Below are 18,593 nucleotides of genomic sequence, written 5' to 3'. Positions count from 1 at the left end.
CTTTCACATATATGTTTAGGATTGCGATATTTTCCTCTTGGGCAAGGCCTTTTATCTTTATATAATGTTCCTCTTTGTCTCTTTTAAAGTTTGTTTTGTCTGATATAATAATAGCTACTTCGCTCGCTTTTGGTGTCCATTTGCATGAAATGCCTTTTTCCACCCCTTTAAGTTTATGTGAGTCTTTATGTGTTAGGTGAGTCCCCCGAAGGCAGCAGATAATTGGTTGTTGAGTTCTTATCTATTCTGCAATTCTGTATCTTTTAAGTGGAGCATTTAGGACATTTACATTCAATGTTAGTATTGAGATGTGAGGTACCCTTGCAGTCATCATGCTATTTGTTGCCCAGTACTTTAGTTTTTGGTTTTGTTTCTGCTTTTAATTTGTATTTTTGTTTCATAGGTCCTGTGTGATTTTTTGCTTTAAAGAGGTTCTGTTTTGATGTGCTTCCAGGATTCATTTTAAGATTTAGAGCTCCTTTTAGCAGTTCTTATAGTGGTGGCTTGGTAATGGCGAATTCTCTCAGCATTTGTTCATCTGAAAAAGATTGTCTCTTTCCTTCGTATATGATGCTTAGTTTTGCTGGATACAAAATTCTTGGCTGATAATTGTTTTGTTTGATTAGGCTGAAAATAGGGCCCCAATTCCTTCTAGCTTGTAAGGTTTCTGCTGAGAAATCTGCCATTAATCTGTAGGTTTTCCTTTATAGGTTACCTGGTGCTTCTGTCTCACAGCTCTTAAGATTCTTTCCTTCATCTTAACTTTGGATAACCTGATCAGATGACAGTGTGCCTAGATGAAGACCTTATTGTGATGAATTTCCCGGGTGTTCTTTGTGCTTCTTGTATTTGGATGTCTAGGTCTCTAGCAAGGCCAGGGAAATTTTCCTTGATTATCCCCACAAATATATTTTCCAAGCCTTTAGAACTCTCTTCTTCCTCAGGAACAGCGATTATTCTTAGGTTTTGTTGTTTAACCAAAATAATCCCAGACTTCTTGGAGGCTTTGTTCATATTTTCTTATTCTTGTTCTTTTTTCTTTGTCTTTGTTGGATTGGGTTAATTTGAAGACCTTGTCTTTGAGCTCTGAATTTCTTTCTTCTACTTGTTCAGTTATATTGCTGAGACTTTTCACAGCATTTTGCATCTCTGAAAGTGTATCCAAAGTTTCCCAAATTTTTGATTGCTTTTTCTTTAAGTTATTTATTTCCTTGAATATTTATCCCTTCACTTCTTTTATCATTTTTCAGATTTCCTTGTATTGAGCTTCACCTTTTCTGGTCCCTCCCTGATTAGCTTAATAACTAACCTCTTGAATTCTTTCTCAGGTAAATCTTTTTTGTTTGTTTGTTTTCGGTTCAGATCCATTGCTGGTGAACTAGTGTGATTTTTTTTGTTGTTGTTGGGGGGGTGTTGCAGAGCCTTGTTTTGTCATATTACCAGGGGTGGTTTTCTGGTTCCTTTTTATTTGGGTAGGCCCTGTCAGAGGGAAAGTCTAGGGCTGAAGGCTGTTATTCAGATTCTTTTGTCCCACAGGGTGTTCCCTCGATGTAGTTCTCTTCCTCTTTTCTATGGATGTGGCTTCCTGTGAGCTGAACTGCAGTGATTGTTGTCTCTCTTCTGGGTCAAGCCACCCAGCAAGTCTGCCCAGCTCCGGGCTGCTACTGGGGGTTGTCCACACAGAGTCCTGTGATGTGAACTGTCTATGGGTCTTTTAGCCATGGATACCAGCACCTGTTCTGGTGGAGGTGATGGGGGGAGTGCAGTGGACTCGATGAGGGTTCTTAGCTTTGATGATTTAATGCTCTATTTTTGTGCTGGTTGACCTCCTGTCAGGAGGTGGCACTTTCAGGAAGTATCAGCTGTGGTAGTATGGGGTGGAACTGGCCGTGAGTGGGGCCCTAGAACTCCCAAGATTATATGCCCTTTTTTTTTCTGCTACCAGGGTGGGTAGGGAAGGACCATCAGGTGGGAGCAGGGCCAGGTGTGTCAGAGTTCAGACTCTCCTTGGGCGGGTCTTGCTGTGGCTGCTGTGTGGGATGGGGGTGAGATTCCCAGGTCCCTGGAGTTGGGTACCTAGGGGGATTATGACTGCTTCTGCTGAGTCATGCAGGTTGTCAGGGAAATGGAGGAAAGCTGGCAGTCAAAGGCCTCACCCAGCTCCCACACAAACTGAAGAGTGGATCTCACTCCCACCATGCCCCCCGCAACAGCTGAGTCTGTTTCCAGGCAGAGGGTGAAATGGGCTTGAAAACCTGCCCCAGGCTATCCTCCTCCCAGCTGCAAAAGAAAAGTGCTTGGCTCTTCCCCTGCTTGTGGAGTCTACACACCAGATCTGCACCCTCCCCCGAGTTCTGGCCAGGCTTCTTGCCAGGTCAAACTGTTACAAAGTTCAGCTGAAGATTTCCTTCTCCCTGTGCAGTTTTACCCTCTGCTCCTCTGGCCACCCTCCCCTTGGATCCCTGTGGTGCCAGGCAGGAGTGGCCTGCTAGGGGACCCAGGAAGCTCCCAGGGTTTTTCTGCTGCTTCCTCTACCCCTATATTTCACTTGGCTCTCCAAATGGATTCAGTTCCATGTAAAGTCAGAAACTTCTCCCACCTTCAGCTTCTCAGCTTCTCCAGTGGGGATGTGTGTTCAGGAGAGGAGGGTCTTCCTCTCCCACTTCTGCAGTTGGGGCACTCACAGTATTTGGAAGGTCTCCCAGGTCCTGCAGGAGCGGTCCACTTCCTTCAGAGGGTCTGTGAGTCCTCTTGAGATTGCTGGTTTGTTCTTGCAGTTAATCTGGAGCTAAAATTCACAGTGCAAGCCTCTGTACGCTGCTCTGTCTTGAGCTGCAGTCCAGTCCTGTCTCCCATCTACTATGATGATTGACCCTTCCTAGGATTGTTTTTTTCTATTTCTGTGAAGAATGCCTTGGGATCTTGATAAGGATTGCATTGATTCTGTATATTTGAGTAGTATGAATATTTTAACAACATTAATTCTTCTGATCCCTGAGATATATTTTCATTTATTTGTGTTTTCCTCAACTTCTTTCATCACTGTTTTATAGTTTTCAGTGTATAGATCTTTCACCTCCTTGGTTAAATTTATTCCTAATGTTTTATTTTTATGCTTTTGTTAATGGGATTGCTTTCTTGATTTCTTTTTCAGTTAGGTTGTTATTTATGTATAAAAATGTTATTTACTTTTATATGTTGATTTTGTATCCTAAAATTTTATTGAATTATTACTTCTAACAGTTATTTTGTGGGATATTTGGGGGCTTTTTACAGGTAGGATCATGTTATCTGCAAAAGCAGTAGTCTCCACTTATCCCCACAGGGGATATGATCCAAGATACACTTGTGGTTGCCAGAAACTTGCAGATAATATCAAGCCCTATATATACTGTTTTTTCCTAAACATCCCTATGATAAAGTTTAAATTATAAATTAGGCACAATACAAGATTAACAATAACTAAAAATAAAATATAACACTATACTGTAATAAAGGTCATATGAATATGATCTCTCTCTCTCTCTCTCAAAATACCTTAGTGTCACTTGTTTTAGGGGATTCCTTGCTGACTTCTTTGTGTAGGCTCAATGCTTTCTGGTTCAACCACTGACACCAATCAGAAAACATTTTCTGTTCATGTCTTCCACCCACAAATTTAATGCCTTCTTAACTAAGTACTGATCATGCACTATGACTATGACTTTTGCAATATGATATGTGACAGTAAAACTAGCACAAGTTTCTTTTTCCTTCTTCACAATTTAACAGATAGTAGACCTCAACATACAATTTTTTTTTCTTCCCTTATGAAGTCAAGAACTTTCACCTTTTCACTTCAAGCAGGCAAATATGGTTTCTCTTTGACATATTCAAATTGTCAGCATCACTACTTTTGTGCTTTGGGGCCATTAAGTAAAATAAAGATTATTTGATGGCAAGAACTGTGATACTGTGACAGCTGATCTGATAACTGAGAGGGCTAGGCTACTAAGTTGGCTGACAGGTGGGTAGCATATACAACGTGGATACATTGGGCAAAGGAAGGATTCACTTTCCAGGTGGGACAGAATGCGGTGGCACAGATTTAATCACACTACTCAGAATGGCATGCAATTTAAAACTTAGAAATTATTTATTTCTGGAATTTTTCATTTAATAGTTTTAGACCATGGTTGACTGCAGTTCAACTTCTTCCTTTCTGATTTGAGTGTCTTTTATTTCTTTATTTTGTCTGATTGTTCTTATTAGTACTTCCAGTACTATGTTGAATAGAAGTCATGAGAGTGAGTATTTTTTTGCGTTGTAATAGATACTATTGGAAAAGCTTTTAGTTTCTCCTCATGGATTATAATGTTAGCTGTGGATTTTTCATACATTGCCTGTATTATGTTGAGGAACTTTCTATACCTAAACTGTTGAGAGTCCACATCAAGAAAAGATGTTGTGGTATCTTAAATGGTCTTCTATAACTCATACATATGATGTAGATTATTCTGTGGTTGAAAAATGTTAAAAATTGTGTCTTTTCGAGGTAAAGAAACCTATTACCACTTTGCTTAATACTGCTTTTCTATTGCCTAAGAAAATTTTATATAATTGTAGGTAGCTCCTGTATTCTTTGGGAATGAAAATGGTTATGCCAAAGAATACTTCATTCCTTCCAAAATGTCCTTTTTCTTCCTGCAGAATACTGCTACTTAGTGGAAATCACAGCAAGACCAGCAATTTCTAGGTAGATCATAAGAATCTGGGACATTCTGTCAATAGAAAGATAAATAGCTATAGAAAGGCCTCTTATGAATTATACCTTAGTAAATGCTTTTCTTTTTATAATCTCATAGGAAAATGGAATACAGCTTCCACTTTTAAAATTAAAAAAAGAAGCGGTGTTGGACTTTGTCAGATACTTTTTTCTGCATCAATTGAGATGATTATGTGGTTATTATCTTTGATTCTGTTAATATGTTGAATCACATTGTTTGATTTGCATATGTTAAGCTAGACTTGCATGCCAGGGATAGATTTTGCTTGGACATGATATATAATCTTTTTAATGTGTTATTGGATTTGGTTTGCTAATATTTTATTGAGAATTTTTGCATCAGTGTTCATCAGAGAAACTGGCCTGTAGTTTTCTTTTCTTCTGATACCTTTTTCTGGCTTAGGTAGTAAAGTAATACTGGCCTCATAAAGTGTAGTTGAAAGTATTCCCTCTGGCTCTATTTTTTATTATTTATTAATTTGCTTTTCTTAGAGACAGTCTCACTCTGTCACCCAGGCTGGAGTACAGTAGCATAATCATAGCTCACTGCAGTGTCTGAACTCCTGGGCTCAAGTGACCCTCCTGCTTCAGCCTTCCCAGTAGCTGGGACTACAGGCATGTGCCAGTGCACCTAGCTAATTTTATAATTCTTTGTTCAGATGAGGTCTTACTTTGTTGCCCAGGCTGGTCTCAAACTCCTGGCTTCAAGCTATCTTCCCACCTTGGCCTCCCAAAATGCTGGAATTACAGACATGAGCCACACTGTGCCTGGCCTAGCTCTACTTTTTAGAAGAGTTTAAGAAGTATTGGTATTGATTTTCTTCAAATGTTTGGTGGAATTCAGCTGTGAAGCCACCTTATCCTAGGCTTTTCTTTGTTAGGAGGTTTTGATTACTTCTTCAATTTCTTTATTTGTTTTTGGTCTGTTCAGGCTTTCTAATTCTTTCTGACTCAATTTTGGTAGGTTGTATTTTTCTAAGAATTTATCTACTTCCTCCAAGCTACCCAAATTGTTTATAGATAATTGTTCATAATAGTCCCTATGATCCTTTTTATTTCTGATACGTCTGTTGTAATTTCTGTACTTGCATTTTTTATTTTACTTATCTTAGTCATCGCTTTTATTTTCTTAGACTAGCTAAGGGTTTGTCGGTCTTATTTTTTTCAAAAGCAAAACTCATAGTTTTATTGATTCTTTTATAGTTTTCCTTTCTGTATTTGATTTACTTTTGCTTAGGTTTTGATTTTTTTCCTTTCCTCTGCTAATTTTGGCTTTAACTTTGTCTTCACTTTTTAGTTCCTCGAGGCATAATGCTAGACTATTTATTTTGGAGCTTGCTTCTTTTTTAACGTAGGAATTTATTGCTACAAACCTCTCTCTTAGAATTGCTTTTGCTACATTCCATAGGCTTGGTATGTTGTGTTTTCCTTGTTGTTTGTCTCAAGGTATTTTTTACTTTCCCTTTTACTTTCTTCTTTGACCAATTGGCTGTTCAGCAGTACATTGTTTAATTTCCACATATTTGATCATCTGTGGTGCTAGGAGGTGCTCCTGCTTAGGTGTGCCAGAGGCTTGGAGCCCCAGGGTGCAAGGTACCACCTCACCTGTGATGTGTGGTGGCAGCAACTACTTCAGTGTTCAGGAGGCCTGAGGCCCTCTGAGGGTGGGGTGCTGCCTCAGCTCTGGTGCAAGACAGCTCCCTCAGCCAAGCTCAGAGCCTGTGAGGACTGCAGGAGTCTCCAGTAGCAATGACTGCAAGTGTCCACAGTAGTGAGAGAGGTTGCTGGGGGTATCTTGCTTACCTTTCCTTGCAGGGAGCTGTCCTTCCTTCCTGGTTGTGAGCTGATCCCCACTTGGGGCATGATGTGGTAAAGGTAAGGTGTTTCCTTTCCTTCTCTATGTGGCCATCCTGGGTTTCTGTGCTCTACAGGATTTCTACTGGCTGGTTTTTTGCTGTTCTCCAGCGTGCTCCTTTAGTTATTTTGGTTTAAATGTACTTGTTTACTCATTTGCAGGTAGGTGGGGGCTTGAAGGTGTATTATCCATTCTCACACTGCTATAAAGAGCTACTTGAGACTGGGTAATTTATAAAGAAAAGAGGTGTGATTGACTCACAGTTCCACATGGCTGGGAAGGCCTCAAAAAACTTACAATCATGGGCAGAAGGTGAAGGGGAAGCAAGCACAGCAAAGCAGGAGAGAAAGGAAGAGGGAGCAAAGGGGGAAATGCCACTTTCAAGCCATCAGATCTCATGAGAACTCAGTCCTTATCACAAGAACAGTGAGGGGAAAATCCACCCCATGATCTAATCATCTCTCACCAGGCCCTCTCCCCTGACACATGGAGATTACAATTTGACATGAGATTTGGGTGGGGACACAGAGCCAAACCATATCAGAGGGAGAGCACTAGGAGCTTCTGGCCAACCATCTTGATGTCACTCCTAATTCATTTTCAAAATGATGAGTAGGAAGAATTCCATGTTCCTGTTAAAAACTAATTGAGTGGTTTTAATATGTTCTATCAGAAGTCTTGACCCAGTGGCTTAATATAACCTCTACTTAGCAGACTTGTGACCCTCTCGGGAGTGGAAGAGCCAGGAGAGACCTAAAAAAAAGGTGGCGCTACCCCAGATGTCTCATCTTAGCCTTTTCTTCCCCCTTGCCCATCAACCACTCTCTCCTTCTAGAAGTATCATTTTAAAAGGTTTTCACAATGGTGAGATAAGATTTAATGTGGGGCGCGGGGGCAGTGAGGCATAGCATATTATCCTGGTGTAGAGGAGCTGAACACCTGAATGAATTTACTCGCAGGTCTTGCTATTCTGTCCTGATCTGCGGGCTGATAGAGGTTCTCATCAGTGATAAATTAATTGTGTGTGAATGTGGTTCTGTAGATGTCAGCAAACTCCTTAATCTAATCTCTTTGTCTTGTTTTAGATTAATGTTAATTGGGGATAGGTATATATGTATTTTCAGATTCCTACCCTTATCACATCTTATCTTGTTTTAATTTATGTCCTTGATAAGGATTTACCAGATGGAAAAACGAGGTGTTTGGTAGATAGAACTTACCTTTGAAATATGCAGTCTTCCAAATCTTACTTAGCAGGTCACTGCTATTCAATATATGCCAATGAAAATATTATCTCACCTTTATCATGGGTGCAAGGCCAGCCCAAAACATTTTAAAAGAGCCAAGTTCATCCCCCAAATTACTGTGCTCTTTTCTCACCCCTTATTTCCTCTTTTATAAGATACTCAAAGTTCTTACACAGCCTGAAAACTTCATTGTGAATGCCCCCTCCAACCCACTCAAATTCTAATGTAGCCTGTGTTCCAGAAATAGCTTCCACTGTTCTCCCTCAACATAGAAAATTTGCAATAAGTCTAACATAGTTGATCTTGGTAAAGTATTAAAGTAGGTATTACACTGAAAATAATCTACTTAAGCTAACTTCTGCCAAGTTGTGAATAACTAATACCTCCCTACACCTCGGGGGGCAGAGGTTGGAATGCCTTTGTAAAAGTGATTGGCTATTAACCCAAATAAATTTCTACTCAGTAGAATTTCAACTAAAGTAGTAAAAAAGAAACATGGAACATACTTCTTTGAGAAGAGGAGCATAAGAGATGGGGAAGAAATAGAGGTAGAGCCATATAAGCCTGCTAACCTTGACCTGGTTTCCACTCCTCCCATTCATACTTCCAAGCTGTTCTCACTTTTCATAATTATTCCCTTCTCTCTGCTTCTGAATTAATGAGTTATCTTTCCTCTCTCAGTTTCAGGATTAGCAGCTTCTGTGAAAGCAAGTAAAGTGGTTCTGGCTTTGGGGACTATTTGGATGGGGGCCCAGGCAGGTAGAGGAGGAATAACAGAATGACAAGTGTACTTCAATGTGCATAGGCTGCTTATAAATTATCTTTGTAAATCAGGCAGAACTGCATTTGAAAAGTATAGAATATCTCCTTGTCCTTTTTTAAGAAAACAAGTTAGTGAATCCACGTATGGGAGGGGGAAAATAGACCAGGATGTAACATCTGCCAATATATCAGGAACATGCTTTTGTATGTTTATGTCTAGATAAAGTGCTTACCAAAGAAGAGACATTTCATTATATACCAAGTTAATTTTTTATGTTTTTAAAAATATCTTAATATTTTCTCTTTAGGCTAATAACAGAACCTTGCAAGAGAAGATTTTACAAGTAAACAAGTTGGTAGAAGCCTTTGGCAATGCCTGCACTATTATAAATGACAATTCTAGCCGATTTGGAAAATACTTAGAAATGAAATTCACCTCTTCTGGAGCTGTAGTGGGAGCACAGATTTCTGAATATCTCCTGGAAAAATCCCGAGTTATCCACCAAGCTATGTAAGTTTATTTCAAACCTCTCCTATTTTGGAGGAAGCAGAAGCAAACATAATGCTTTAATAGTAAAATGTCATTCTCATTCAATAAAATTTTGTTTATCACCTACTATATGCAAAGCACTTACCATTGAGAATGAAGAAATCCATCAGCACTGTCTTACTCTCAAATATATGTAGCATTCAATAGAGGAATTAATAAATAACCTAAAATTTATGCTGCCAGATAGAAAGCCTAAGCCCATCATAGAGGTACTAACAGCATAAATTAGAGACCGTTCTGACATAGCAGAGAATATATTTATCTATACAAAATTAATGTGAAATTTAATTAGAAATAACTGAATGCTTTTCTCTTTTAAATGCTAGCATATATAAATAGACATTTGTATTAATTCTATTCTTCCTATGTTTATACACAAGGGGCCAAATTAAAGATTCAAGAAGGAGGTTTATCGTATTGACCTTTTATTGCTGACTGATTTTAGCCATCAATACTCTTCATAATGCTTTGATATTAAGTTGAATGAATTCCTTTTGCGGGTTTGTAGCTTAATGACAAAGTTTCTCTCCTGTCTCACAGAACATCTTTGTTATTCTAATGAGGAAACTATCGTTACACATTGGATTTGTACCCTAGTAGTTACATTATTTTGTTTAAAAGCTTGGCAAGTTAGAATCTTTCATTTTTCTTATGTTGGTTTTATGCTAAACATATGCTACATTATTGTAGTAATATGTCAAGTTAATTCACAGTAACATAATAAGCCTTGTTGTATATTAGTACATTATTATTTAATGTAAGTGCTTTCAAGCTTGGTGTCATTCAATTCATGAGTAAGTCATGAATAGAAGTTGCCTGGAGTCCAGCTCCTGAGCACTAGCCCCAGTATGGAAAATTACCCTTTGGTCTTCAATTGAAACTATGGAAGGAGGCTGGGTGCGGTGGCTCACGCCTGTAATCCCAGCACTTTGGGAGGCCGAGGTGGGCAGATCACGAGGCCAGGAGATCGAGACCATCCTGGCTAACAAGGTGAAACCCCGTCTCTACTAAAGATACACAAAATTAGCTGGGTGTGGTGGTGGGCGACAGTAGTCCCAGCTACTCGGGAGGCTGAGGCAGGAGAATGGCATGAACCCAGGAGGCGGAGCTGGCAGTGAACCAAGATCACGCCACTGCACTCCAGCTGGGGTGACAGAGCAAGAATCCATCTCAAAAAAAAAGAGGAAGGAATGATTATTAGACACATGTGGTTTTCAATTGTGGTACCAGACCATTTTAATCCACCATGGGTAAGATATTTAAACCTTAAAGATTCTTACAGGATCTTGGCTCTGTAATTCATTATATGTAGGATTTGAAACAGTTTACTTAACCTCTCTGCACCTCTGTTTTCATCTTTAAAATGAAATAGCATTAGTACCTACCTATCAATTAAGACAAGGTATGTATAGTATATACCACAATGAATGGCATATAGTAAGAAATCCATAAGTTTAAGCCATTAGTAGTAATAGTAGTATTAATAGTTGATTAGAAATAACATATAGCACAGTACCTGGGATATTGAAGATGTTCAATAAATGGTAGATACTATTTATTGATGTGTGTCCAGTGCCCAAAACTCAGTGGACATGTGTGTCAGTGCCGTTGCTGCCCATAAATAGAAGGACCTCAGGATCTTAGCAGATGTGGAAACTTAGCTAGTTCTTAAAACCATTTGTTCTGCTCTCATAATTGTGTAAGCCTCTCCTTCAGGCCCTTCGGGGAGAACTACTTAAGAGTAACTAATTGGTAGATGGCACCACCCTGTTGCATAATATCAAGGGATATCATTCACGGTGTATTCTATGGAGCTGAGTGCAAAAACACAGTTCATATAGAATAACACGTGAACATAACCCTCTGGAGTTACACAATGAGGCCCTGAGCTTGTAACCACAGAAATAATCCTGTTAATGCTTACTGAAATATTGTAGGATGCATTCTAAGAAATAGCATAGTCAGGATTATATTTAAGGCATGCTATGAATTAAGTAATTTTTCCCCCTAAGGAACTATTCTAATTTTACAACTTTGCTTATTGGGGAAAAGCATTCCAAATTCCAAATTCACAATCAAGTGGAAATATAACTCAGTTATAGTTTGAGCACAGCTGTCTTTAATTTATAACACTTTTTCCATTTTTATGTTTTTTCTTTCACCTAATTTAATTGCATTTTTAAGTTCCAGAGGAGCTTTGAGTGACCTATGAATATGAAAATATTAGACCTGTGATTGATGGAAGAATTCTTAATAGGTACCTTTACAAATTATAAACTTAATTGCTCTGTTATCAATCAGGGTACTGAACAGAAAGAACAAGCTCAAGGGTTTTAACTGAGAAAACTGTTTACAGAAGTCACATGAGCATTGAAGAGCCAAGAATGAATGGTGAGATGCCCATGGACTAACAGGGGTGAGGAGCCATGGCTGCCTTCCTGTCTGCAGGCAGAGGGAGGGGCAGCACTAGTGCCTGGTGCCAGCTGCAGCTGTGGATCAGGGGCTGCCTGTCGAGAGCTATGGCCTTAATGGGATGCAGCCGTTCAGGGAGAGAGCAAGGGGATAACATCCCAGCCTCTCTCTCCTCCCTCCGCCTGTTTCCTGCCTGTGCTTCCTATTGGCTGAACCCATATGGAAACCAGAGAGCAAGGGAGTCCAGGGATTGCAGGCTGTAAGGATTGGCCTTTGGGGTCCCAGAGCAAACAAAGAAGAGTGTAGAATGATCTGAGGAGTAGGGAAGAATCAGAGCAGACGCGTATCTTTTTTTAATGAACTCACCCTTTCTTTTAAGACATTTTGTTCTTTTCTTCACTTTTTGCCTCTGGCAATGTCATCCCAGCTCAATCTCTGACCACATTTATTTTTAGATTACCTTTCTAATGATGATGGTACTATCTTATAACCTGTGACTTAAATTCTTTTCTAAACATTGATAGTTTTTAAGGAGAAAATTTTAAAAGAGGCTACTTAATTTCAAGAATAAAATGAACCTATTGAAGGCAATGCTAGATAATTCTCATAAATACAAATTATAGCTATTTCCACGGCAGTTTCCTCCTGTTACTACAGTTTAGTTCAGCAGGCATTGATTGCATTTCTCTCATGTCCCCAGCACTTAACAGGACTCTATAGGAGACATAAATAAGTGGCAGACATGGTGCTCTCCATTGTGGAGAAAGGGAAATGTATTTATGGAGCAGTTATTCTATGTCAGTCACTGCGCTAAACACCTTATAGTCATTATCTCTTTTAATTCTTGCAGTCATGTGACAGGGTGTCATCTTCTCTTTTAAAAGTGAGAAACTAAGAGAATTTTAATAAGTCCCTTAATGTCAAAAAGTTAGCAATGAATGAGTTGGAGTTTGAAGCCTCGTCCTTCTGTCTGACTCCAAAGCCCACCATTCATCCATCCATCCATCCATCCATCCATCCATCCATCCATCATCTATCCATCCATCTATTTGACACATATTTATTGAGTGCCTACTGTATGCTAGGCACAGGAGACATAAAGCCAAGTAAGGTAGGATTCTTGTGGTAACACAGCTCACAGTATGATATAAAACTTGCTGATCACTCATGGTTTCTAGCCTCTCATGAAAGTAAGAAATGAGTTCATCTGCTAAGATTCAGCAGGTAGATAGCAAGAGAAGGGGACTGAGGAGACTGCATATCCAGGAGGAGAGAGTTTACAAGGTGGGAGCTGTGATTAAAAAGGAAAAACTCAAAGTGTTGCTTTATGGATACCCTGTAGTGCCTTAAGAATGCAAAACTTCATTATTAGCTTTCTAAGTCTGATTGCTGGCCACTTCATTGAATATTCAAAGGTTTCACAGGAATTAAGCTACACCCTTGTGAGTACTTTGCCACCGTTTGAGGCTGTCAAAGGCATTGGCTGCACAGGTAATCCCCAGGATGCAAAGCAGGTGAACACACATATGAGACAGCCCTGAGGGCCTTCCTGCAAGCAGCTGAGTGGAACTCACTCTGAAGAAGTGTTAGAAGATCCACAAGTAGGAATGAGGCCACAATCAGAGAAATGATATTTGGTAACTTGTAAGACCCTCTGTCTGTCCTCAGGCAGACCTGAACTGGGAACCCCTGGAAACATTAGCAAGTGTGGGATACCATAGTGCTCTGTGTTCTTAAGCACAGCTTGATATGGTTAGGGACCCCGGGTAAGCTTTGGAGGTGTGTTCTTTTCCTGTTTCTTTAACTTTCTGATTGTCCGTTGAAGGTCAGTATATTCCCCAAAGTTTCTCCAGGTCTTTTCAAATTATAATTCCTAATAAATGTAAACTGATGAAAAGAAATCATTAATATTGTGTGTCTAAGTTTTAACACTTAACTGATACGATGTACAATTAGTGTACATTGTTAACAATCACAAATGTTAACACTTAACTGATACAAATGTGATTGTGGTTAACACTTAACTGATACAATGTACAATTAGTGTATATTGTGAACAATGTAGTAGTGTTAACAATCACAATTGCACTGTATTAGTTAATGTTAGCAATCACATTGTTAGCACTTAACTGATACAATGTATAATTAGTGAAGTGCACAATCAGTGTGCTTCATTAGAAGAAAGCAAACTGAATTATATGCTGTGCCAGTCGTAGAGAAATTTTTATTATTCTGTGGTGAAAAAAGACAAGAACTAAAGGAAACTTTCACTTTTGTTCTAACTTTAGTTGTAGGCCATGTTGGTGTTTCTTGCATTATCACTGGTGACTGCAACAAGTAACAGAATAGGATGAGTTCTGAAGGAAGGTGTGCCAGTCCTCACTTCAGCACCCAGCCTCTGGACCACCCCTTTTCTTTAAACCTTCACTTGTCTTTGCCCCATGACTAGATTCTCCTGATTCCTCTCCTGCCTCCCTGAATTCTTCTTCTGTTTTAGATGTATCCATCCAGTCTCACACTGTGTATTTACCAAATATTTGTCCCTGCAGCTTTTCTCTTTTGTTCTTTACACTCTCTCACTTCACAAATTCTTCTGACATTATGGCCTCAACAGAGAGCCCTACATGATTGACACCCAAAGACATACTTCTCCCCTTCTCTTAAAACTGAAAAATGTTTACATTTTTAAAAAATTTCCAACTACCCACATATCCTGCTACCATCTCAAATTCAACGGAATACACATCTCAAATCTATTTATTTTCCCATAGCCCCTTTCTTTTGGAATGGGACTATCCCTCCCTAATTATATAAGACCCCCCCCCCCCCCGACTCTCCCTTCACTCAGGGGAGAGTTTCAGTGCAGAATGCATACTAACCAATAGCATTGTTACCTTTCTCTTCAGAAAATGTCTTCCTTCCTTTTGAAATACTAAGGAAGAACAGAGCTCTGCATTATTCACCTTATCAAGCTCTACCCTTTCATATTAAGTATTTCAATTTGTTAACTTTCAAGAAATACCAAAGAGAGTACCTTCAATAGTTATTAGTGTGTCACAAGTATCAAATCTTTAATGTTATTTTAAACCTACATGAGTGATGTGTTGGAGTCCTTATTGAGCTTCTGTAAAAAATTATTCTTGGAATGGCTTTTGGCAGAACGTTGTATCAAAACTAGAGATTATAAAATAAAGCCACAGTTGCTCTGAAACTCCAAATTTTACTGCATTATTGGAAGAGTAAATACATATGGATATATTTGAGTTACTGTTGATTCTGAGGAAAACTTCTACATACTGAAAGAATGAATAATCTCTAAAGAGAGCAACAGTAAATTTCCATCTCCACTGAGATGATACTGCATCATGTACAGGGGGAGAAGACCCTGGAAGGTTTTTAAGTCCTTTCTTACCTTTTAAGTAAAATAGTTTATGTATAATTATGCATATCATGAAGTGGGCTTTTTTCTGTTTCATGTACTTCATATGGAAAAGAATTCAAAGACCCCTCTGTTCTACTAAAAATAAGTTTAATAATAATAATTCCTTTTCTGAAAATATTTCATTGGCCCCTAAGTTTGCTGATAAAGGCTGTGGAGGGGGTGAAGGAAAGGAGCAGGGTGAGAGGGGATACAAGCTGCCCCTGAAGTTTCCATCTTGGGTGTGATGAGTTTAGGACCCAGAACACAGTTCAGGCCACTGCCAAGAGTGGCAGGAAGGGGAGTATCCACAACAATTTAGTGTCTCCTGCCCCAATCCCTACGGTGACATGCAAAGCTTTGTGGTGGGATGAGAGTTTTATACCAACGGAAAGAGAAGGAACAATAGAAAGAAGTGAAGACAGCAAGGCCTTCTGGTTGAGACATTAGAATTAATTTAAACACTGTAAGAAGAATCCTACCCTGTCCCAACCTGTGAGCCTGGTGAGCCTGGTGATAATGGAGTAGACAGTCAAGTGAAGTTTGAGGACCACCCTCAAACAGGAGGAGGATCTAGTAGGAGGACGAGAAGGGGAATGCCACAGGGAGATGCAAACCCCAGGGTGTCCCAATTGACCACTAGTTTCATCAAGAGTGGAAGTAAAACAGGGCAGTAGAGATGGGGAAACTATAGAGCAGGAGGTTCATCCTCTGCTGTTTCAGCAGAGAGCCTGAAAGTGTGGTCTTTCCCTGGAGCCCACTAGAGCAGAAGGAAGACATGAGGGAAGGAGGAGAGGAGACCCCAAGGTCCAAGAAATTATGTTGTGAAACATCCTGAAGTGGAAACGTACCTTGTTGTAATCCATATGCCCTTAATGACATTATTGCAGCATCTGGAAAATGCTATTTATACTACTTAGAACCACAGAATCATGGGATTTGAGGCTTATAAGAAAGAGATTCCTCATACAAGTAAGAAAACTAAGCCTCAGAAAGACAATATTCAAAGGTGGTTAAAAGCATGGGCTTTGGAGTCAAACAGACATGATTCAAATCCATATTAATTATCAACTCTGTGGCTTTGGGGGAGATTGACAGCTCTAATTCCTCAGTTTCCTTCTACATAAAATAGGAAACACATGCCCATCTCAGGGGCCTATGGTGGGTTAATGAGATAATGTAGCACTTATAACCATTGGCATGGCTGTATACATTATTCTTTTTTCTGTCTGCTCCACTGGCATGTAAACTCCAACGAGTTAGGGATTTTTGACAGTTTTGCTTCTGCTATATCCCCAGTGCCTGGAACAGTGCCTGGAAGTCACTCACAAATGTATATTGAATGATTCCTATGAAGTGATTAAGATAATGTCTGGAATTTAATGACAGTGGTTGTTGAAAATAATGACAACAATAACGACCACAGAAAGCCAAAATGCAGTATTCAGAAAAGCCCATATTAGCACTCACAGTCATTGTTCAAATAATTATATTGTCAAGTAACTTAAACAATAAATATTCTTACTAACTCCCTTACTGAAAATATCTTTTTTTCCAGTGGAGAAAAAAATTTTCATATATTTTACTACATTTATGCTGGTTTGGCTGAAAAAAAGAAACTAGCCCATTACAAACTGCCTGAAAATAAGCCTCCCAGGTAATCTACCAGGTTGTACTTTCATCAATAATACTTTCACTTTTCACTTAATTTTAGACTTTTATCCTTCCTTTTATATATTTTTTAGGTACCTACAAAATGACCACCTCAGAACAGTACAAGACATCATGAATAATAGTTTCTATAAATCCCAGTATGAATTAATTGAGCAATGTTTCAAAGTCATAGGTTTTACAATGGAGGTAAGTATGAAAGACACTTGAACCTCTTTAGAAAGGATCTTTTTATCATCATTAATGTTAAGAGCATTTATTGAGTGATTAATATATACCAGCATAAGTGCTTTACATATATTAGAACAGCCTTATGAAATAACTGGAAATATAAAATTTACTTTATAAGTGAAGAAATAGTGGCCTTGACATATAATTGAATTTAGTTTTGTTCTTAATCTTTTATTTTACTTATACTTACATTTCCCATATACATATATGGGAAATATATATAAACATATATATATAATTTTACATAAATGCATAAATGTGCATGTTCTTTTAGTGCAATCTTTTAATAACTTTATTAAGATATAATTTACATACAATATAATTCACCTATTTAAAGTGTATATTTCAGTGACTTTTAGTATATTCACAGAGATGTGTATTCATGACCATAATCATTTATAGAATATTTTCATAAATTTTTCACCCCAAAAAGAAATATGGTAGCAATTAGCATATTTCTGACTCAATTCTGACTTCATCCCTACTTTCTATCACTATAAATCTGCTTTTTCTGGACATTTTACATACATGGGATCACATAATATGTGATCCGTTGTGACTGGTTTCTCTCACTTAGCATAATGTTTGCAAGGTTCATCCATTTTTGTAGCATGTATCAGTACTTCTTTTTTTGTTGTTAAATAATATTTCATTTTATGGGTATACTTCATGTTATTTGCCCATTCATTAGTTGATGGGCAACATTTAGGTTGTTTTCGGTTGTCTATTATGAATAATGCTGCTATGAACATTCATGTACAACTTTTTGTGTGGACGTAAGTGTTCATTTATCTTTGATATATACCTAGCAGTGCAAATGCTGAATAGGGTAACTCTGTGTTTAACTTTTTCACTAAATTGTTCAACTGTTTTCCAAAATCGCTGCACCATTTTACATTCCCACCAGCACTGCATGAAGTTTCCAATTTCTCCACATCTTCACCAACACTTATTGTTATCTGTCATTTTGATTATAGTGATTCCAGTGGATGTGAAGTGGTATCACTTTTTTTTCATGTACTTATTGGTCATCTGTGGATCTTTTTTGGAGAAATGTCTGTTCAGATCCTTCGCATGTTTTCTAATTGGGTTATTGTCTTTTTATTATTGAGTTGTAGAAATTTTTTATATTCTAGGTACTAGCTCCTTATCAGATATCTGATTTGAAAAAAAAAAATCCTATTTGTTATATTTTCCCTTTCTTGATGGTGTCCTTTGAAGCACAAAAGTTTTTAAATTTTATGAAGTTCAGTTTATCTATTTTTTCTTTTATTGCTTATGATTTTAGTTTTATATAGAAAACCAAGCTCACAAAGATTTATGCCTAAGCTTTCTTCTTATAGTTGTATAGTTTTAGCTCTTACACTTAGGTCATTGTTCCATTTTGAGTTAGTTTTTGTGCATATTGTGAGGTAGGGATCTAACTTCATTCTTTTGCTTCTGGACATTCAGTGTACCAGCACCATTGTTGGCAAGATTATTCTTTCCCCATTGTTCTTGGTCAAATATCAATTAACCACAAATATATAGGTTTATTTCTGGACTCTCAATTCTATCTCATTGATTTATATATTTATCCTTATACCGGTATCACACATGAGTATCATAGCTATGTAATAAGTATTGAGATTAGGAAGCATTAAACCCTTCTACAACTTTGTTCTTTTTTTTTTTTTTTTTTT

The 18,593-nt window shown here is 38.2% G+C and overlaps 1 protein-coding gene across 1 annotated transcript in view; it reads left to right on the top strand.

Annotated features, from left to right (window-relative positions):
* MYO3A (myosin IIIA) overlaps window positions 1-18,593 on the top strand; it is a 271,870-nt gene that overhangs the window by 139,865 nt on the left and 113,412 nt on the right. Inside the window, 3 exon segments of the mRNA XM_017870799.1 lie at window positions 8,938-9,140; window positions 16,568-16,666; window positions 16,755-16,869. Of these exon segments, the coding sequence (XP_017726288.1) occupies window positions 8,938-9,140; window positions 16,568-16,666; window positions 16,755-16,869 (417 nt within the window).

This window comes from Rhinopithecus bieti, unplaced genomic scaffold, assembly GCF_001698545.2.
Source record: "Rhinopithecus bieti isolate Rb0 unplaced genomic scaffold, ASM169854v2 scaffold_5022, whole genome shotgun sequence".
Taxonomy (NCBI): Eukaryota; Metazoa; Chordata; class Mammalia; order Primates; family Cercopithecidae; genus Rhinopithecus; species Rhinopithecus bieti.
The sequence above is the reverse complement of the archived record's forward strand: the minus strand, read 5'-3'. Positions and strand labels throughout refer to the sequence as shown.